Here is an 18,218-nt window from a genome sequence, read left to right on the forward strand (position 1 = left end):
CAAATTCAAACGTACATTTTAGTGCAATTTGCTCACATGCCAGTGAAGTTTGGTTTGTTAACAAAATAAGCCACGTCGTAAAATAGTCACGTTTATGCTGTGAGATTGTGTTGAATATATATATATTTGTCTTTATAAATATATTTCCTCCCAAAGATTAGTAAAAAAACATTAATTGGTCGAACTCAATTTAATTGAGTGCAGGATTTCCAGCCAATAAATATATGTTGGTCCTACTCCTTAAAAACTGACTTGTTCAATAAACTTTCATTGAATTTGTCCAGCTCAATTTTAATAAATACAGTTTTGATTACATTTACAGATTTATATAATGAAATGTTATTGGGTTGACCCAACTTGATTTGGTCAAATATAGTTAAAATGAAATGTACTTTTATGTGTGATCTTTATGCTTGCCAAACTCGAAGGGTGGGTTACTTTGTTTTTAAAATCATACTTATCATAAAAACATTACTTGTGTGCATCTTGACACAAAACTGAAAATATCACACTGATATATTTTAACAGATGTCAGTTTAAGTTGTTTTCAATCAACCCACCTCTAACATTTTAGTTACTGGAAAGGCTCAAGAACTGTCTGGGAAACCACCCCAAAATAAACCACTGGAAATGTTCAAATAATTGTGTGGATTTTGTTTTCCTCTTTAGAGACAATGATTTTAAGAAACAGCTTAAACTATCTACAGTATAAACGTACACATTTTAACAATTTTTGAAATGCATGAAACAGGTGTGCATGTTAAACTGTACAATGTTTTAAACAAAGTAGCTTTGAAAGAACACATATTAATTTTTTTCTAAATTCATGTCTGCAAATGTCATAAAAGAGGTGTGGAAAACAGTTAAACTGTACACTTATTTAATCAAATAAGATACACTATGTACCAGTCAAAGTACACATTTAATTTTAGTAACATTTTAATCACCTCTCTGTAAATGTGCAGGTGCCAAACATTAACAAAATAGTTAAACCTGACTATAATAAAGTCTAAATAACATTGACCCTCACTAATAAAAGTAACATATCCGGAGCCTAATGACTTCTTAGACTAGAATGACCAACTATAAATACCTGTATTGTCTTTACTTTAGTGTATCAGTATGTAAAGTACTTTAAGTCAGATATATGAAAAACATCAAAATTAACATCATAAATCATCCGTCGGCTATTTGATGGAACAGTTGTTTCTGCATTGATAAAGAAATCCTCATCAATCCTCAATTCATGCAAATGTCCCCAAAAAGTGCATGTCATGCAAACAGCTTAATTTTAAGCTGCAGGATCTTTGTGGTCAGTTTATGTCCCTCCAAGTTCCTTATGATTCCCTGGATAAACTCAATGGAGTTCTTGAGGTTGTCAGGAAAGCTTAGGTCAAGAGGATAAATTAGACCGCACTGCATGATGAATGCCAAAATCACACAGTCTAGGATACTCAAAATCTACGTTCAACGTTATTGTTTAACCCTAAACACCACACGCAAATTAATATATTTGTGGCGTCATTGCATAATGTTTCAGTTGCAACCTCAGACCCACCCCTTTTGCCTCTTGCACGATAAAGCTGTTCTTACATATTTTCCGTTTCTGTTGTCCGTACTGATATATAACAGTGACTTTGTAAGACAAAATCTTCTTCCGATCAAATGTTGCTAAAGGGGTCGAAAAAGTAGCTTAAAAGAGTTATACACTTGCTAACACTGGCGGGACAAAATAATAAATTGGAAACACAGTGATACCGTAAAAGCTGCAGCCGTGGCAGGGAGGTTTTTCGCGGAAACTGTGTATTTTACAACATCTGACTTTATCAAATAGTTGGTCATGTGTTTAGACGAAAAGCGCTGCATTCACATGTAAGTTAACTTACAGCACATTGACGTGCACATGCTGAAAAACAACTGAAGCAAGAAAGGCCAATTTTAACTCATTGTTTTTTATAAAACATCAGGTCAATGGATCAAGTATTGACTTGTTTTAGTTTTGTGCCATTGATAAGGCCTGTTAACACAAAATAATTATAACACGTGTCACATTTTTAATGCACAAGCCCTTTAAAATAAAATGGATTTTGATTGGATATCAACATTATATCGTTTGTTTTATTTTTCAGCTGAAGATCTTTTAAATTTGTAAGATTTTACATCTACTAATCATCCTCTATTTGAGCTGGCTTTATAGGAGACAGCTACCCATGCAGAAAGTTATCAGCTAGCCAGCTTGGAGCATTTTGGAACACTTGCCCTGTCCTCCCTCACGCACGCTTGTAAACACCCGAATTCTGCGCTCCAACTACTTTGCAAATTTTCCTTATTGGTGTTTGCCTAATCCGTCAGGTGTGTTCTCTGTGGTGTATGTTTGCGAGGACACGATTATGTGTTTTTACACTCTTAGTCTCTAGCTGCTGTTGTTTATCATCAGTCTGTCACCCGGGTTCACGTCTCTGCTTAGTGCCTGACAAATGGTACATACCATATTGTGTGCGTGTGAGCATTTTACCGTGTGCGTTTCCTGAGCATCAGACTCATTGCGTTCACCGCACAGCTTGTGTTTGGTATCTCCGCATGATGTGAGAGGGCCATCGCGGTCTGTTTGGTGCTGCTGTACTGTATTTAGGAAGAAGTCATGTTAAGTCAGTTCTGCATATAAATAACAGACTCTAATGAGAAACTAATCATCAGTAAATATTGTTACTGCTCCTCATGCTCTGGCTCTCAGGAAATGGGATTGTGTGGCCACTTGGTTAAGATCTTGGGGATAAACATGCACTGTTTGCTTGAGGATTTGTTTGGTTTTTATTTGTTTACCATAGTTTAATGAGCTTTTTGGCTGTTTGAGGATTTTTAAATTAGAGTCTCAGTAAATTTGTCCAAGTCTATTTACAATTTGATTACACATACTGTATTATTGTCACGGTTTCCCTCTGTCTCTCCCTGTGTTTTCCCCTTAGACCTTCACCAGTCCCTTGTTAGCAATCGCCGCATCTGCGAGTTATTCCATCATTACCCGGGCTCTTATACCCAGTCTTCTTATGCAGTCATTGAGTGCTTTACGTGCACAAAATAAACGGATATCTATCAATAATCAGCAAAAAAAGAAACCTGTTTTCACATGTTTACATTTTTACGATACGAGATGTCTACTACTAATATAAATACATACCATCATCGTCTAGGGGTTACCTGTCTAACTATCTCTCTTAACACCATTCAACTTTCCCTACGTGATGTAAAATAACGTGGGAGTCAATCCTCACTAAAATGTGCGGATGAATATGTGTGTGAGTGTCAGCTAATTTAAACACCTAGAGAGACGCCACTCACCTTCCGCTGCTCATCCAAGCGTAGTTCCATCTGGAGATTCCGGTTCTCGGTCCAGCCCAAGCTTTTGCTCAAGTATTTATTATTAATGATAATCTCAAAACAAAATACTTTGTTGGCAAGGAGGACATATAAGGGAATTCGACGCCGGAGACATATGATCTGCCATTTTCTTCCTCCTCCAGCCCTGCCTACTTAGCAACTTTATGCGTCCCAGGTGGGTGACGTCTTCTGAGCTCTTTCTTAAATATGTCGGTCAGCACTATCCCTATACTACCAATACTACATCCCTAACAACATGCATAATAAACCAGTGCAGTGACGTCACCGTCGATAATCGGCTTAGTAATTAAAAATGCAGCGGGAAAACGGTAAGAAGCTGTATTTTTATATCTCATCTCATGTCTGCAGTACCTGCAAACGGAACAATAGTTCTTCTTTTTGTCATTACTACATCGACTGCATGATTCGAGAGCGGACTTTTATGCATTATTTTACTATAACTTCCGTTTGGGACTTTTACTATTAGGCACTTAAACAAAACCGAGAGAGAGAAAACAGGTAAAGGTGTTGACAATGCCCCAAAGATTGCTTTCAGGTCCCTGCTCCCGTCCGGCGCTTCCCTAGACATTTGTCTGGAGGGGTCCCTCTGGCCGAAACCAGGCCCCCCGAACTGCCGGCACCCTCCAGGCCTCCCGAGTGTCCGTCATGTCCAGGCCTCCGAGCTCCCTTCTGATCCCCGATGCCGGGAGTATCGTCCAGGAGGCCCCCTCCTCCTCCCATAGTTGTTACGATATATGCGCGAAGACGCACCTCCTGGAGCGGGGGGTAAAGTCACGTTTCTCTCTGTCTCTCCCCGTGTTTTCCCCTTGGACTTGATCCTCCAAATTCCCTCACCAGTCCCTGGTTAGTAATCACTGCACCTTCCAGCTATTCCATCATTACCCGGACTCTTTATATACCCAGTCTTCATATGCACTCATTGTTTGTTCTCTGTAGTGTTTGCTTCCAAGTTTGTAAACCTGTCAGTTTTCTTTATTTAAGACGTATCTTAGTTGGATCCTTGTCTGCTCTTGTCTGTGGGGCTATGTGACAATTATAGTTAATAGAGGTATAATGGCATTTGTGTTTTGTATTTTAATCAATTTCTACTAATATTCCAAATATGCCTGTAGAGTAACGTAAATACAGACCTTATATATTGTGCTATTTCAGTTTGCTTTGTCAGCAATGTGAATTCCTTGTTTTTCCAGTGTGGATGAATAAAAAACATTACAGACGTGCAGTAACCTTTAGTTTCCAGCTGGGTTTTTAAACGGGCCACTGCTCAGTAGAATTTAATCAAACACATTTAAAAAAAAAAATAAGGGTCTTTAGGGTTAGTTATAAATAACAGGCAGGTGTGTTTCGTCAGTCTTGGAGCTAAACCAGATTTTTTATATTAGGAAAATAGCATACTCTACCTCAGTCATTAAAGAAACAGTTCACCTGTTCTGTATAGATTTATTTGTTCTGTTGAACACAAAATAATATATTTTGATAAGTGTATGAAAACAGTTCTGGGGCACTTTTGACTTACATGATAATACTTAATTTCTACTTTAATGGTGGCCAAGAACTGTTTGGTTACAAACATTCCTCCGAATATCTTGCATCTTCAAAGTTGTAACCCTTTGCCTAGAATTTGCAAAATCGTAGACTTGGCATTAGGGTCAGGCCTTATCTACCAAATTGCCATCGGACGATGGCTACAGTGAAACATCCCAATGGACGATGACATCTGGGGGGGGGACGAGGCGGGGGTTGGGGTATATCAATGTGCTATGCACTGTAAAACAAAATGCTCAAAATAATCAAACAAACAGATTAAGCAATGTAAACTTTATTTCATTAAAGTTATACTGACTTAAATATTTTAAGTTGATGAAACACAATTTTACTTTTAAGTAAAGTATAATGATTATTTTTGATTAACTTTGAGTTTTGACTACAACTTGACTACAAAATATGATTTGCTTCTTGTTCTATTTACTTAATTTAAAAATGTAAATTCAACACAATTGGTCGAGAAGGATTTTCAATTCCCAGCATCCTTAGTGTTAGATTGCCTTAGGAGAGTACATTTGAAAGAATATGAATATTTAATGTGTTTTGCAGTGAAGTTAAAGAGTTTAATGTTCACTTATCTCAGATATTTAGAAGAGGTTGACATATTTGTGGTTACCATTCTTCAGAAGAGTGGTGCATGTGCTTAGACTCTGGGAGGTTTTATGAATCCTGTACCATGTGTTATGTTACAAGTGACTGTAACTGTGCTAATGCCAGTTATGAAATCAGTCTCTTCTTGCTCATGTTGCGTTTAGTTACCGTACAATTACAGGCAGAATTTGGTTATTTCAACTTAATTAATTTAAGTAAATGATTTCACTTATTGTAGTTAGTTAAACGTCATTTATTTAATACAGTTTAAATGAATCGAGGCAAGGAGTTTGCACAATTGCATTAAGTAAAGTAAACAAATTAGTTTTTACAGTGTAGATGGCCATCTGCCATACATTAAAAACAATTATTTCAGCACTCCAGACTGCGACCAAAACACATTTTGTGACCAGTGTTCAAGACGGCATAATTTTTTTCACAAATACTATACTCGCACATGTACGACCAGCAAATTTGGAATCTCTTCCGGTAGTTATTTCATGCGGAAGACGAGTTGATCGTGAGCCCACCAGTGTAGGCTGTGTGTGTGTGATAAGTCAACTGTGCGGGTCACGCAGCACTGATGTTTCCCGCTGCCATTGCGGACACGCACAGTTCAGGTCGTGATTGACAAGTTTACACACACAGAAAGTTAGCGCATAACTGCGATTCAATGTTTGCGTTCACTTTCTACATCATTCTCCGTCTCGAGCAAATATGCGTCACGCAGATTCCAACTCATACTCAACTGCTGATTAGTGACGAAAATTGCGTCATGCAGGGAAATCACGATGCCGGCCCAACATCGTGATGGCATAGGAGATGGACGATGTCGTCTATCGGCCCAACCCCTGCGTGGCATTATTCGAGCTTCTTGAGGTCTCAACATCCTGGTAAGCTTTTCAAACAATACTGAAGGGTTTGCATTTATGCTGGACTCTTATTGGGTGCTTTTTATTCAGTATTTGGTCCAATTAATCCATTTCAAAGTTTTTAATAAAAATGTAGCTTTCTAATAGAATAAATTATATTGGCACACTGAAACATACGCCTTGAGATAAAAAGATTTTTAGGATCATGATAAATATGTTTTGTCAAGTGATCCTAACTTTTATCTTGTATAATGTTGTAGTAATCTTTGTTCTATATTTGTATACAAATACATTTTAGTGATTAAGATTGCATAAAATCTTTTTTTATATATTACATTCTTTATAGTTATTTATTTAATCTTAATTATTTATCCCTGTTTACTAAACTATCATCATGATTCATGCCATTTAAAACATTTTTTTCTGCTGAAACCCAAAAGCCATACATTTTATTTTTATTAAAAAGTACAGAATATGATTAAAATGTTTTTAAATACAACAGTCCTTTTCATTCCTGTCATAACAATTCTAAAGTCTCATTTTAATTAGTGAAACCGTAAAACCAAAGGAGAAGACATTGTTTTTCATTGTTCTTTTGATTTTCTTTAGAAAATATAAAATATAACAGAATATCACACATGATATGATGATGCTGTAAATGACTCTTACCTGTCACAACATTCCCTACTCTGCCTTATCTTATAAAATAGCATTTTGAGCCTAGTTAAACCTATAAAAAGTATTGTTTAGTGTAAAACATGTTGAAGATTAGCAGACATGCTGTCGATTCATTAGATGATAAGCTGTTTTCACTCAAACACAAAGCCACTCCTATGTTGATATCCATTAAAAAACGGCCTGTTGTCTTCCTCCCTGCGTACCCAGTTATGCTTTTTTTAGCCTTTAGTGTCTTTGGATAGATGCTGCAAGAGCGAGATAATAATGCTCATGGGCAATTCCGTGAGAATGTCAATCTATACCACGAAAAAAAAATTTTTTACTATGGTAACAGCACAGCTTTTTACATTTGGTGGTTCATATACCCATGTGAGATCTCTCTTCAAATTTGTAAAGAATTTGTTTTATTTTAGTGCATGAATTTTTATATCAAGATAAGTGCCATTTTCAGGATAGTCACATCCATAACACTACAAATGCCTCATAAATGGACACATGAAAATGTATATAAAGTAACTATTTAATGTTCATTCAAGAGGCATCCCTTCTCCATTTATTGGGTATTATTGCTTCAGGATTGTGCATTTTGTTTTACAGAAATCCTACAAAGTTTATCGTCTCCCAAAAACCGCATCCTTTTTTTTGTCACATCCATAACGCATGTTTATTTCCCTTATTGAAAAGAATATTTTTCATGGACTGACATTTTTTGATGCGTAGACTCTATCAACAAGGGTTCAGTAAAATATTAACAGATGGTTCAATAGAATTGTAACAAATTCATACTTCAAGCATTTTTATTTCACATCCATAACACTGGACTTGCCCGCATGCTGTACAGTATATATAGTAAAACCAGTTTGAAAGCTGGAAATTTCTGTTGAATGCAATTGTTGAATTTTCCTTTGCATTGTTTTATGTATTTTCAAAAAGTTCACTTTATGATGAGAATGTCATGCCGTGATTCAGACTCTAATATTGATATTTTGCATCATTTTCATTTTCCTCTTCAGAAGAACAGCTCATCAGACAAAATGTACATTAGTGTTGTCTCAAACAGCCACTTGTGTCTAATGGAAGCTTGTTATCAGTTGATTATTCTGTTGCATTGTGGGTGCTGCGCGTGTACGCTGGTCACAGAGATCAAACTAAAGGTCAATGTGAAATAATACTGCCACTTCAGCAGCTCATTTTAATCATTGGTCTGAAGAGGGAAAGATCGTTATAGAAAAGATAGGTGGAGAAATCTGTCATTACAAACTTGTTTTGCTGCATGCTTTTAGTTTGTGCTGTGAATACTAAAGACAGTTTATGAAAGAGCACTGATGATGGAGTAATAAACAGAGAAAGATTAAAGAGACTGACAGAGAGGGAGTCAAACTGGTATACAAAAGAACAGAAGAATTTCAGATTTGTCATATTTAAAGACAAATATTTTCAGTTGTTTTTTGGAATAAAAAGAATAAGATTTGAAGATAGTTAGTAACCAAACAGTGCCGGCACCCATTTACTTCTATTGTACAGACACAAAACCATTGCAAGTGAATGGGTGCCAGTTAAAAACATTAATCAAAATATCTTCTTTTGTGTTCTGTGGAAGAAAGAAAGTTATACAGGTTTTTAATGACATGAGGGTGAGTAAATGATGAGAAGATTTTTATTTTGGGTGAACACTCCCTTTAAACTTGATATGCCATTTTTAACGTCGCCATATTTAGTTGTAGCTTTCAACCAACAGGTGACATTCTCTCCCCTTCCAGACTCGACAGAGAAACTTCCTGCTGTTATCGCATCCACATTCTGAGAGCTTTTAATGATTTTGAATATCGATCATGCTTTCTGAAGGGCAGAAATGAGTGGCCTTTAAATGGCATTATGAAAGACGACACTCACGCTATCAGCAAACAGAGCTTTTGCTGGGGCGACTCGAGTCTTACAGCTCTCTTTTTAAAATATCAGAGCCATTTCCAGCCATGCTGCCTGAAATTCTGTCTGTAAATATCTGTCATTTAACTCTGCTGTCACATTGGGTGTGTGACGCTGCTGCTCACGGGGTCTGTTTAACTTGGAGGTTTTAAAACTTTATATACTTGCTTCAAACATGTACATATTTGAAACATGCAATCAACATGTTTTAGGGTTTTTTGATTTATATATTTGCAAAACAATCTGAATACACAGTTGGAATGGTCCTCAATCTAGCAATATGGAGATCCAGATGGTGTGGTTATGGCATCTCCCAGCAGAGAGATGATTGGGAAAATGCTAACCAGCCAAATCTTGACCCCTGGAGCAAAACACCAACATCACATATCTGGCCTGATGATGTGTTCTTGTTTCTCCTCTGCAGTGGTGACTACACTGGGATATTTTGAAGAGCGCTTTGATCATGAGGGTAAAGATGAGCAACAGGCATGACCGTTTGCTATTGCTTGAGGCAAAGTTTTCACTTTTAGATGGATATACTAAGGTTTTCCAGTTTTTTTCAGTCAGAAAGAGATGTGGTGACCATGGCTTCACAGAACATTCTTACCATTCCTGCAGTAGGTGTTGTGCGAACTGTAAAAAAAAACATTCTGTTCACAATGCAATGACTTGACCTTCCATGTGATACAATTATAGTATTAACAGCTGTAATAGTTTTTTTGGGGGAATGATTTTAATCAGACTGCAAAAAAAACAACATTTTATTTTTATCATATTTACTGTTTGACGGTTCAAGCTGTCATCCACAGCGTACCGTCACATATTTGCAATGGTATCTGTCTATCTGTTTGTCTGTCTACCTATCAAAACTCACCGATAAAAGAGTTAAAAAGGTTAAAAACACCAACAGCCTTGTTGGGAACAACTAGATACCGCTCATAACCCTGCTAAAAAAAAAAGAATCCTGCCCCAAACACAATTGTATTGTTTTCAGTGGAAACTATAATGGTGTCTATTGTGGTATACATACTGTGATGTATTGAGTTGGTGGGATGATATCTGGCAGATGGGAACCAAAAGGACATCATTAAAAGGATAGTTCACCCAAAAATGAAAATTCTGTCATCACTTACTAACCTTCGAGATGTTCCACATCTGTGTAAATGTCTTTTTTCAGATGAACACAGAGAAAGATATTTGGAACAACGCTTATAACCATATAGATTTTACCCGCCATTGACAACCGTAGTAGGAAAAAAGTACAACTGTAATCAAAAGTGCCCCAGATCTGTTTGCTGTCCTAAATTCTTCATAATGTCTTCTTTTGTGTTAAACAGAATAAAAAAAAATGATAAAGTAAATTTACTTACTATGGGAGTCAATGGGGGGCAACATCTGTTTGGTTTTAAGCATTCTTCCAAATATCTTTCTCTGTGTTCATCAGAACAAAGACATTTATACAGACTTGGAACAACTCGAAGGTGAGTAAATGATGACATCATTTTAATTTTTGGGTGAAGTATTCCGGTCCAAAATGTCCCAAATACCCTACAGAAGGGAATTTTGTAAATGTTGTTGTTGAAAAGCTAATGGTTCATAAGGATATTCTTATGGAATCCATTAGAATTTCTATGAGGGTTTCTATTGCGATTCTATTGTTTTTTTTCCAGCAAGGAAACAAAATAATAATGTCATGTGACTACAGTGTGAATAAAGATTTTGCTGAACAGTATTCTGTTAAGTAAGCAATTCTGTTCCAAACAGGGTCTGTATTACCTGCTTAAAGTCATGAAAATGATGGAGGAGGAAATGCAGCAGTTGTTGTTTCAGTAAGGGTCTCTCTGTCATATGGGTAGATTTAAAACAGCTGTGTGTGGCTGTGCACATATACAGTTGTGGACAACACTGTGTTTGTACAATATATTTGTAAGCTCATGCATGATCAGTTCTTAAGTTTCTTCAGTTATGTGCTTTGGTTTAATCTAAGCATGCATGTGCGTTTTCGAGGACAGTTGATGTTTTTCTTTTGTAAGGACTACTTCCTAATGGTCTCTGAGTGCGTGTTTGGTTGCTATGGGGTCTCCCAGGGTGATGAACAGAGATCAGAACGCAGAGCTTTAATTAGAAGTGACTGTGTGTGATTGGGCAGCACAGTCTGCAGGGGGTGAAAGACTGCTTGCAGAGGGTCAGAATGGATGGATTTAAGACGGTTGGGCTGAGCTTTTGATTGAGTGATTGATTTAAGAAAACAGTTGGTGGATGGAGGTTTGAGTGGAGGGGATTCGTATAGACCCATGATTGCAAATCCCGATACTGTTGAGTTGTTTTCTTATTTAAATGGTGAGAAGGAGCCTTATGTACAGTAGCATCCTCGCATCATAGCCCGAATATTTGGCAACAATGCTGTTGAAGGGAAACTACAAAAAGAAATAAAAATTCTGTAATTATTTACTCACCCTTGTGGCATTTCAAACCTGTAAGACTTCTTGTGCAGAACACAAAAAATATATTTTGAAGAATTATCTTTCAAATACATTAACATATTCTTTTGGCTTCTGCGAATTGTTTATTTTTGGGTGAACTTTATGTACCATTAACATGGCATTTATACATCACATAAGAATAGACCTCAAAATACTGATGTTAAAACAAGTGGGCGCTTAAAGCTGTTAAATGCATCATTCGAAGATCTACAGTTTGACCAATCTACGGTTCCGATATTTAGCATGAAACATAACGTGACATTAAATCATATGCTAAGTGTTCAACGTGTCACACTCAGTGATACAGTAGATCTGTCACTCTGTATATCGAGATCCTATTTAAAATGTATAACTATACAAACCATTGAACTAGTTTAACAATGCAGTCATTATCCACATGATCAATATTTTTTGAGAATTGTACTTTGCTGGTAGTCTTGCTTCTTGTACTTTTAATAAAGCAGCTATATAATAACATCTTTCAGTGTGAAAGACTGTAAAGTTGTCAAGTACTTGAAACGACTAAGTGCTATTCTGGCAAGAGGCTGTATACTCTCTGAGCTATTAAAAAATAATTTTAAAGAATAGGTGGCAAATTCTGCTTCTGGAGGTTCAGGGTGTTTTGTTCTTCATGAGTGGTTAAGTGTGAGTGGTTGACATTATTAATGAGAACGTTTACATTTACATTTAGGCATTTGGCAGACGCTTTTATCCAAAGCAACTTGCATTGCTTTATCCTATACATTTTACATAGGTATTTGCAATCCAAAATGGGATCGAACCCACAACCTTGCATTGTTAACGCAATGCGCTTACCACTGAGCTGTAGCAGTTTTTTTGCTGCTGTTCTATGTTTTGGTGTCAATATTTCTTGTTTTGTTTGTTTTAATCAAAATCATATTCCTTAATTGTCACTCAACCATATACACAGGTGCAACAGTAGGTGAAAAACTTGGGTGCAGTTCCGACAACATGGCAGTACGACAGATTACAAGTATCAAAGAATTACAGTACTTTGCTGTAGACATTTCTTGTACACATTTACACAGTAAACATTGCTGTGTTCGACCATAATATAACAAATGTTACATAATTTACATGTAACTACACAGCAGCAAATGTACACAATGTGCATAGTGTACACATGATAATGACACATAATTTACATATAACTACACAGCAGCAAATGATTTGCATCAAATTGAACTGCACAAATCATCGAATCATTGAAAGTGAAGATTGTCGGTCATGATCTTTGACTGTGGCTTTCTGCTGTCACACCCCAGCATTGCATATTTTTTCATATTCCAACAAGTCCTGAAAGACCTCTCACTTTATCACCCTCCTGCTTACTGTCTCTTTGTTGGTGGCTGTTGTGTGAAATGGGGGCTTCTTGGATATTCTGATTTGAAGGTGGTATGACATCAAGACAATATTTGGAGGGTTTGATTTGTACAAAAATACTTGTTCAGTTTTCTTTAAGGTCTTTCATTTACTATTTTAGGAAGATTTTTTGTCTTTTAAAAGACTGAAAATTTGAGGTGTGGGAGCCATTGTTGTTAAGCACCAGTGCTGCGTCCCCTCTAAAAGCACATTAGGAATGAATGTGATGTCCCAGAGCTCTGTGGAGATCATAAAGTGTAACTTTCAGTCCAAAACTGTGTCTGCAAGAGAATGTTCTCTATTTCCCCTTTCAAGGGAAAGCAAAGCCCATACCTACAGCTGCACTGTCTCCATCCTGAGTCCGAGCAAAGTGACAATAAAATATGTGTTCTGAGTTTGTCACACAACAGAAAAATGTGTTATTTACCACCCAGCCTAATTTGAATGGAGAAAAAACATCCAAGTGAATAAAAGAATCATCAAAATCTTGAAACAATAAGCAGGACTCTCCACTCAAACGCTGGGGGAGTTTCCGCTGTTGGCACTGAAGCCACACCCACTTGCTTCGCTCAACCAACGTTGAATCCCCAGCCCAGTAGGCTATATGTGAATCATGTGAATATGTTTTATGGGAGGATTTGAATTCAAACACGTGCGATATTCATCAATCGATAATTCACAAGTTCGTCAAACCAGATAATAATGGAGGTTAAAAGGTATGCGTATTTGGCATGTTGTCCGGGGAGAGGGCTCCGAGCCCGGCAGTTTCTTCCAAACTTGGAGTACTCTTCCACAGTCCGGTGAGATGGCTCCGGGCCCGGTATTAGCCCGAACCCAGATCGCTCCCATGTTGTCCTGTGGGAGATAACAGTCTCAAGGTGAGGAGCCGGGGTGGTGGAGGGATGCCTGAAGACTGTATAGAGAATGCAGGTAAGACAGCTTTGTCTATTTGTAGTGGTTCTCTTGAGCTGATAAGAGAGATGCTGAGATTGCTGATAGCGAACCAGCCGGGTGGATTAACTGCTCGTTCTCGTCTCGTAATTTGTTAATTAGACGTCATTCACTGAAGCTCCTGCCGTTCGCGTTGTTCTCCTCCATCCGTCCGCGTATGCTTTACCGTTTGCTTGTTATTTGGCGTGAGATTTGTTTAGTTGGGCTGAGTGAGAGCCTGAAAGCGTGTGCGTGAGAGCTTATAACCCTGAGCTCGTGACTGAGCAGACAACTGATGCTAGGCGCTCTAGTGATAGGGGAGGGGGCATGCATGCTCGGGCATCCATGGCATTAATCACTCAATTTAGCCCCACCCACAAAATCCTGAACAGACAATTGGTGAACATTTTTTAACTGTTTCCCTTCACAATTCATGACTTCACCCTTCTGAGTCTTTGTAATGTGTTTCAGCAATACATTTCTAACATCTATAATCTGTTTGGAAACAATTCTCAGAATTCTCATACCCGGACTTTAAAATCCCAATGGCCAACTCTAGTGCAATGGTATTGTATTATAGAGTCTAATCATTGAAGCCTTGGTGTGATTTTTAGTACTGGAACATGAATTAGCACACCATCCCTAATGTGAAACACAAAAGATATTTTGAGAAATGTCTCAGTGGTTTTGTGTCCATATGATGGAAGTCAAAAGGGTTCAATGTTGTTTGGTTTCCAACATTCTTTAAAATATCTTCTTTTGTGTTCTGCAGAAGAAAGAAAGTCATACTGGTTTGGTAGACATGTGGGTAAGTGAATGATGAAATAATCTTCATTACCCTAAAACGATAGCTAATTTGACCGTTGTACTTGGACCGTAAGAGTTTTCAATAATCTCCATATGGGTTTAAACTGCAGCCATGAAAGCGCCACCTGTTGTAACAGAAACTAACAAGCCAATATGAATCACTTCTGTGGAGTGCCTATTTACTGACAGTGATTAGATAGAGATTTCTTCTATGGCTGTCTCCAAAATGAGCAATTCCTGGGAAAATACATGATCCTGTTACATTCATAAAAGTTTGTCAGACAGTCTTTCTTTCACAAAAATCATATGTTTTATGTGGGGGATTCAGGTGTGATGTTATTCAGACAGAGAGGTATTTGTAGTGATCTTGGAAATGAAAGATGTCTGCCCTTGGGAACAGATGTGAGTCTGGTTATCCTTCTAAAATGAAAGGTTTCGCCCCCTTAAATAACACAGCATGCACTTTTCTCATATTACCAGTTTTTTGATGTAAAAGCATCACCATGAAGGTTGTGATTATGTTTTTTTCAGTATTGTGACAGTATTGAAGAATTATGGAGCCTCACACGATAAGAAAGGAATCATGTGAGGACTTGACTCCCGAGGACCAATACTGGTGAAAATGTAGAGATTATTGTGGCACGTTTCATATAGATGAACTAACAAATAGTTATCAGACAAATTGAGTCTCAATGCTTAGAGCAGATTTGTAAAATTCTTGCTGAGGAAATTTCTTTTATTTTCCCTGTTGCTGTGTTTGTAATATCCGAAAACATGAAAGAGTTGCACAATAACAGTAGAAAAAAGCCCTATGAAACCTGATGGATTGCCAATGGCATTTCCATCGTAGGTGCTTCTAGATGTGAGCAAAATGAAGAGAGCTTGTAAAGTGGATGAGGTCTGTGATTCAGTAACACGGTGCTTCAGATGAGTTGTTGGCAGTCGTGCGGTGATTTCACGGCCTCTCCATCTTAAGCTCTGTGCTGCCACCTAGTTTACCGCCCCCATGTGTATCTCTTTCTCTCTTCATCTGCTCATTTGTTCCGCACTTAACTACATCACAGGTTGCTGTTTCCACGTTCTGCAGATGTCTGAGTCAGCAGCTACTGCAATCAAGCTGAGACAGAATGAAAGAGATTCAAAGACTGAGATACACCGTGGCATGTGTTAAGAACGCTGTTTAAAAGACAGCATCTGTCGAATGAGCTTGGCTTGTGTTGAACCCATCATGTTGTTTGGGATAACAGAAATACATCCATGCTGACAGGCTTGAGAACTCCATATGGGGACTGTTAAAACTGATTATGGGGACTGTCCTGTTGTGATTTGTGTTTTTTGTTGGTTTAAAATCCCTTTGCATCGATGACATCCTAATCTATTTCTGTTTGTCACTAGATTTTTTTGCGTTTATTATTCCGCTTTCATTTCTTACATGCTCTCGCATGAGCTAAGAGCTAATGCAATGGTGACATTTTGTCACCTTGACACTTCTGGAAAAAGTCCTGACTGCCATTAGCATCAGGCATGCTTTCTTCTCCTGTCATTGGATGTACATTACTCATCTCTCTCTCTCTCTCTCTCTCTCTCTCTCACTCTCTCTCTTTGCAGTTGGCTAAGCAGCAGTAAAGTTATTCTCTGTGCTGAGGCGGCATTTCTCTCTGTCTTCACATTATAATTTCACTGCTGTGCTGCATTTCAGGATTTCCCATGTGAACTTCATGAAGGTCAATGTGAAGTTAAGCCTTTACTAAACTATCAGCAGTGTTTACACTGTACATGCATTTGTGTGGGTGTTTAATATAATGTCTCTGGTGTTATATGAATATACTGTGATATAATATAATGCAAATATACAGTATATATTTGTTGATAACAAAATAGGAAGAAAGGAAGGCTTGTTTATCAAAAGAAACAGAATAAATGCTAAGCCTTTTCTCAAGTAAACACAGAGAAAAAACTATGTTTTGCTGAAAATCCTCACACCCTAACCCTAAACCCTGAAATTAAAACCGCACGGTGTATTTTTACACACAGAACATGTAACAATTTACATGTCACTGCAACAGATTTTGTCCTGCCCTTGGGATGTGACCGTAAAATGCATGCATGACAGCTGATTCTGGTTCTCAGAGCAGTAGTGGCTGTGACATGCCTCTGATGTGGTGTCATTACAAGATCTGTGGATTGTTTCAGGATTTTGATGTGGTTTCAAATCATACATTTTCATTTGCCAGGGGACTGGTGATAGGCAATACACTATGGGACTACTGTATGTGCCATATTACAAGTGTTTTCGCGGTGTCAAATCATACATTTACATTTATTCTTTGGCAGTTAATACCCAGTTAATCCAAATCAGTTTACCTGAATTCATTCATGTGTTTCCTGGGAGTTGAACCCACGACCTTAGCGTTGTTAGCAACGTGCTCAGTATAATTCCATCATCATCCATCTTGATGTAATTTCAACCTAAATTCAGCATAGACAAAATTCTCATTTGGGGTGTACATTATAAACAATGTGAAGTCATAAATTAAACAGACAATTTATATTCAGATAAATGAGGGAAAGTGGAGAGGACACAACCAATGTGATCGTTTATCACTGAAACCTGAGCTATTGTAGTTAAACCATGTGAGCACGAAACACTTCACCAGTCAATGATGGTATTATGGGAAAAACTATTTCATTCTGGAAAACTATGTGAAAGCTACTTGACCAAACCAACATTAACACTAACAGTGATTCAGTACATTTTTTTAATAAAAAATGTAAACATTTTTTTTCTGACTGTGGTTAAATGCAACATTGAATATTTTAATTTAAAAAATGTATACTTTGATTTTGTTCTTTGAAGTTTCAGGAATTGCAGCATTTGGAAGAATTGCTTTATATTTTATACCGAGCAAGTTTTTGGAAAAGTTCACAAAGTTTGGGGCAGTTATGGGAACAAATTCATATTTAATGTTCAGTTCCCACTGGGAAACAGAACAAATGTGCAGTTCAAGTTTAGGGCTGGAATTTAAGCAGACTTTAAAATAGCTAGAGCTCAGGAAAAAAAGAGCAGGTCTCTGGAGATTCTCCACTCCTGCTCACCAACAAAATATTCTTTAATCAGATCGCTTGTGTGTCACTTCCACTCCTCTGTCTTGTGTGCTTTCTGTTTTTGCAGTTATAAGTTTCTTTAAAAAAGAAATTGGAGAAATGGAAGCTCATTTATTATCTAAATTAACTAATTATCTCTCTCTCTCTCTCTCTCTCTCTCTCTCTCTCTCAGATGGTAAAGTGTATGCCTTAGGCGGGATGGGGGCAGACACAACCCCTCAGGCCTACATAAGACTGTACGAGCCGGGAAAGGACCAGTGGTTGAATCTCACCTCCATGCCCACTCCCCGCTATGGAGCTTTCTCGTTCCTGCGTGATAACAAGATCTATGTTCTTGGTAAGCCCATTTGTTCTCTTTTTCTAATTAGAGGAAAGAAAAAAGCCTGTCTAGTATTCATTTTATAAATCTGCTTAATCCTGTTGAGGAACAAATATATTCCATTCAAAATTTGTAATCATATATTCTTCTAAGTATACCGTGGGTCTTAAAGTCTCAGAC

General features: G+C 37.5%; 1 protein-coding gene across 2 annotated transcripts in view; it reads left to right on the forward strand.

The window, feature by feature from the left end:
• The window catches only part of LOC130409773 (kelch domain-containing protein 8B-like), a 93,992-nt gene that overhangs the window by 45,734 nt on the left and 30,040 nt on the right, over positions 1-18,218 (forward strand). For both annotated transcript variants that reach the window (XM_056733964.1, XM_056733962.1), the window contains exon 3: positions 17,892-18,056. In XM_056733964.1, coding sequence (XP_056589942.1) covers positions 17,892-18,056 — 165 coding nt within the window. The remainder of the gene's footprint in view (positions 1-17,891; positions 18,057-18,218) is intronic.

This window comes from Triplophysa dalaica, chromosome 20 (genome assembly GCF_015846415.1).
Source record: "Triplophysa dalaica isolate WHDGS20190420 chromosome 20, ASM1584641v1, whole genome shotgun sequence".
NCBI lineage: Eukaryota > Metazoa > Chordata > Actinopteri > Cypriniformes > Nemacheilidae > Triplophysa > Triplophysa dalaica.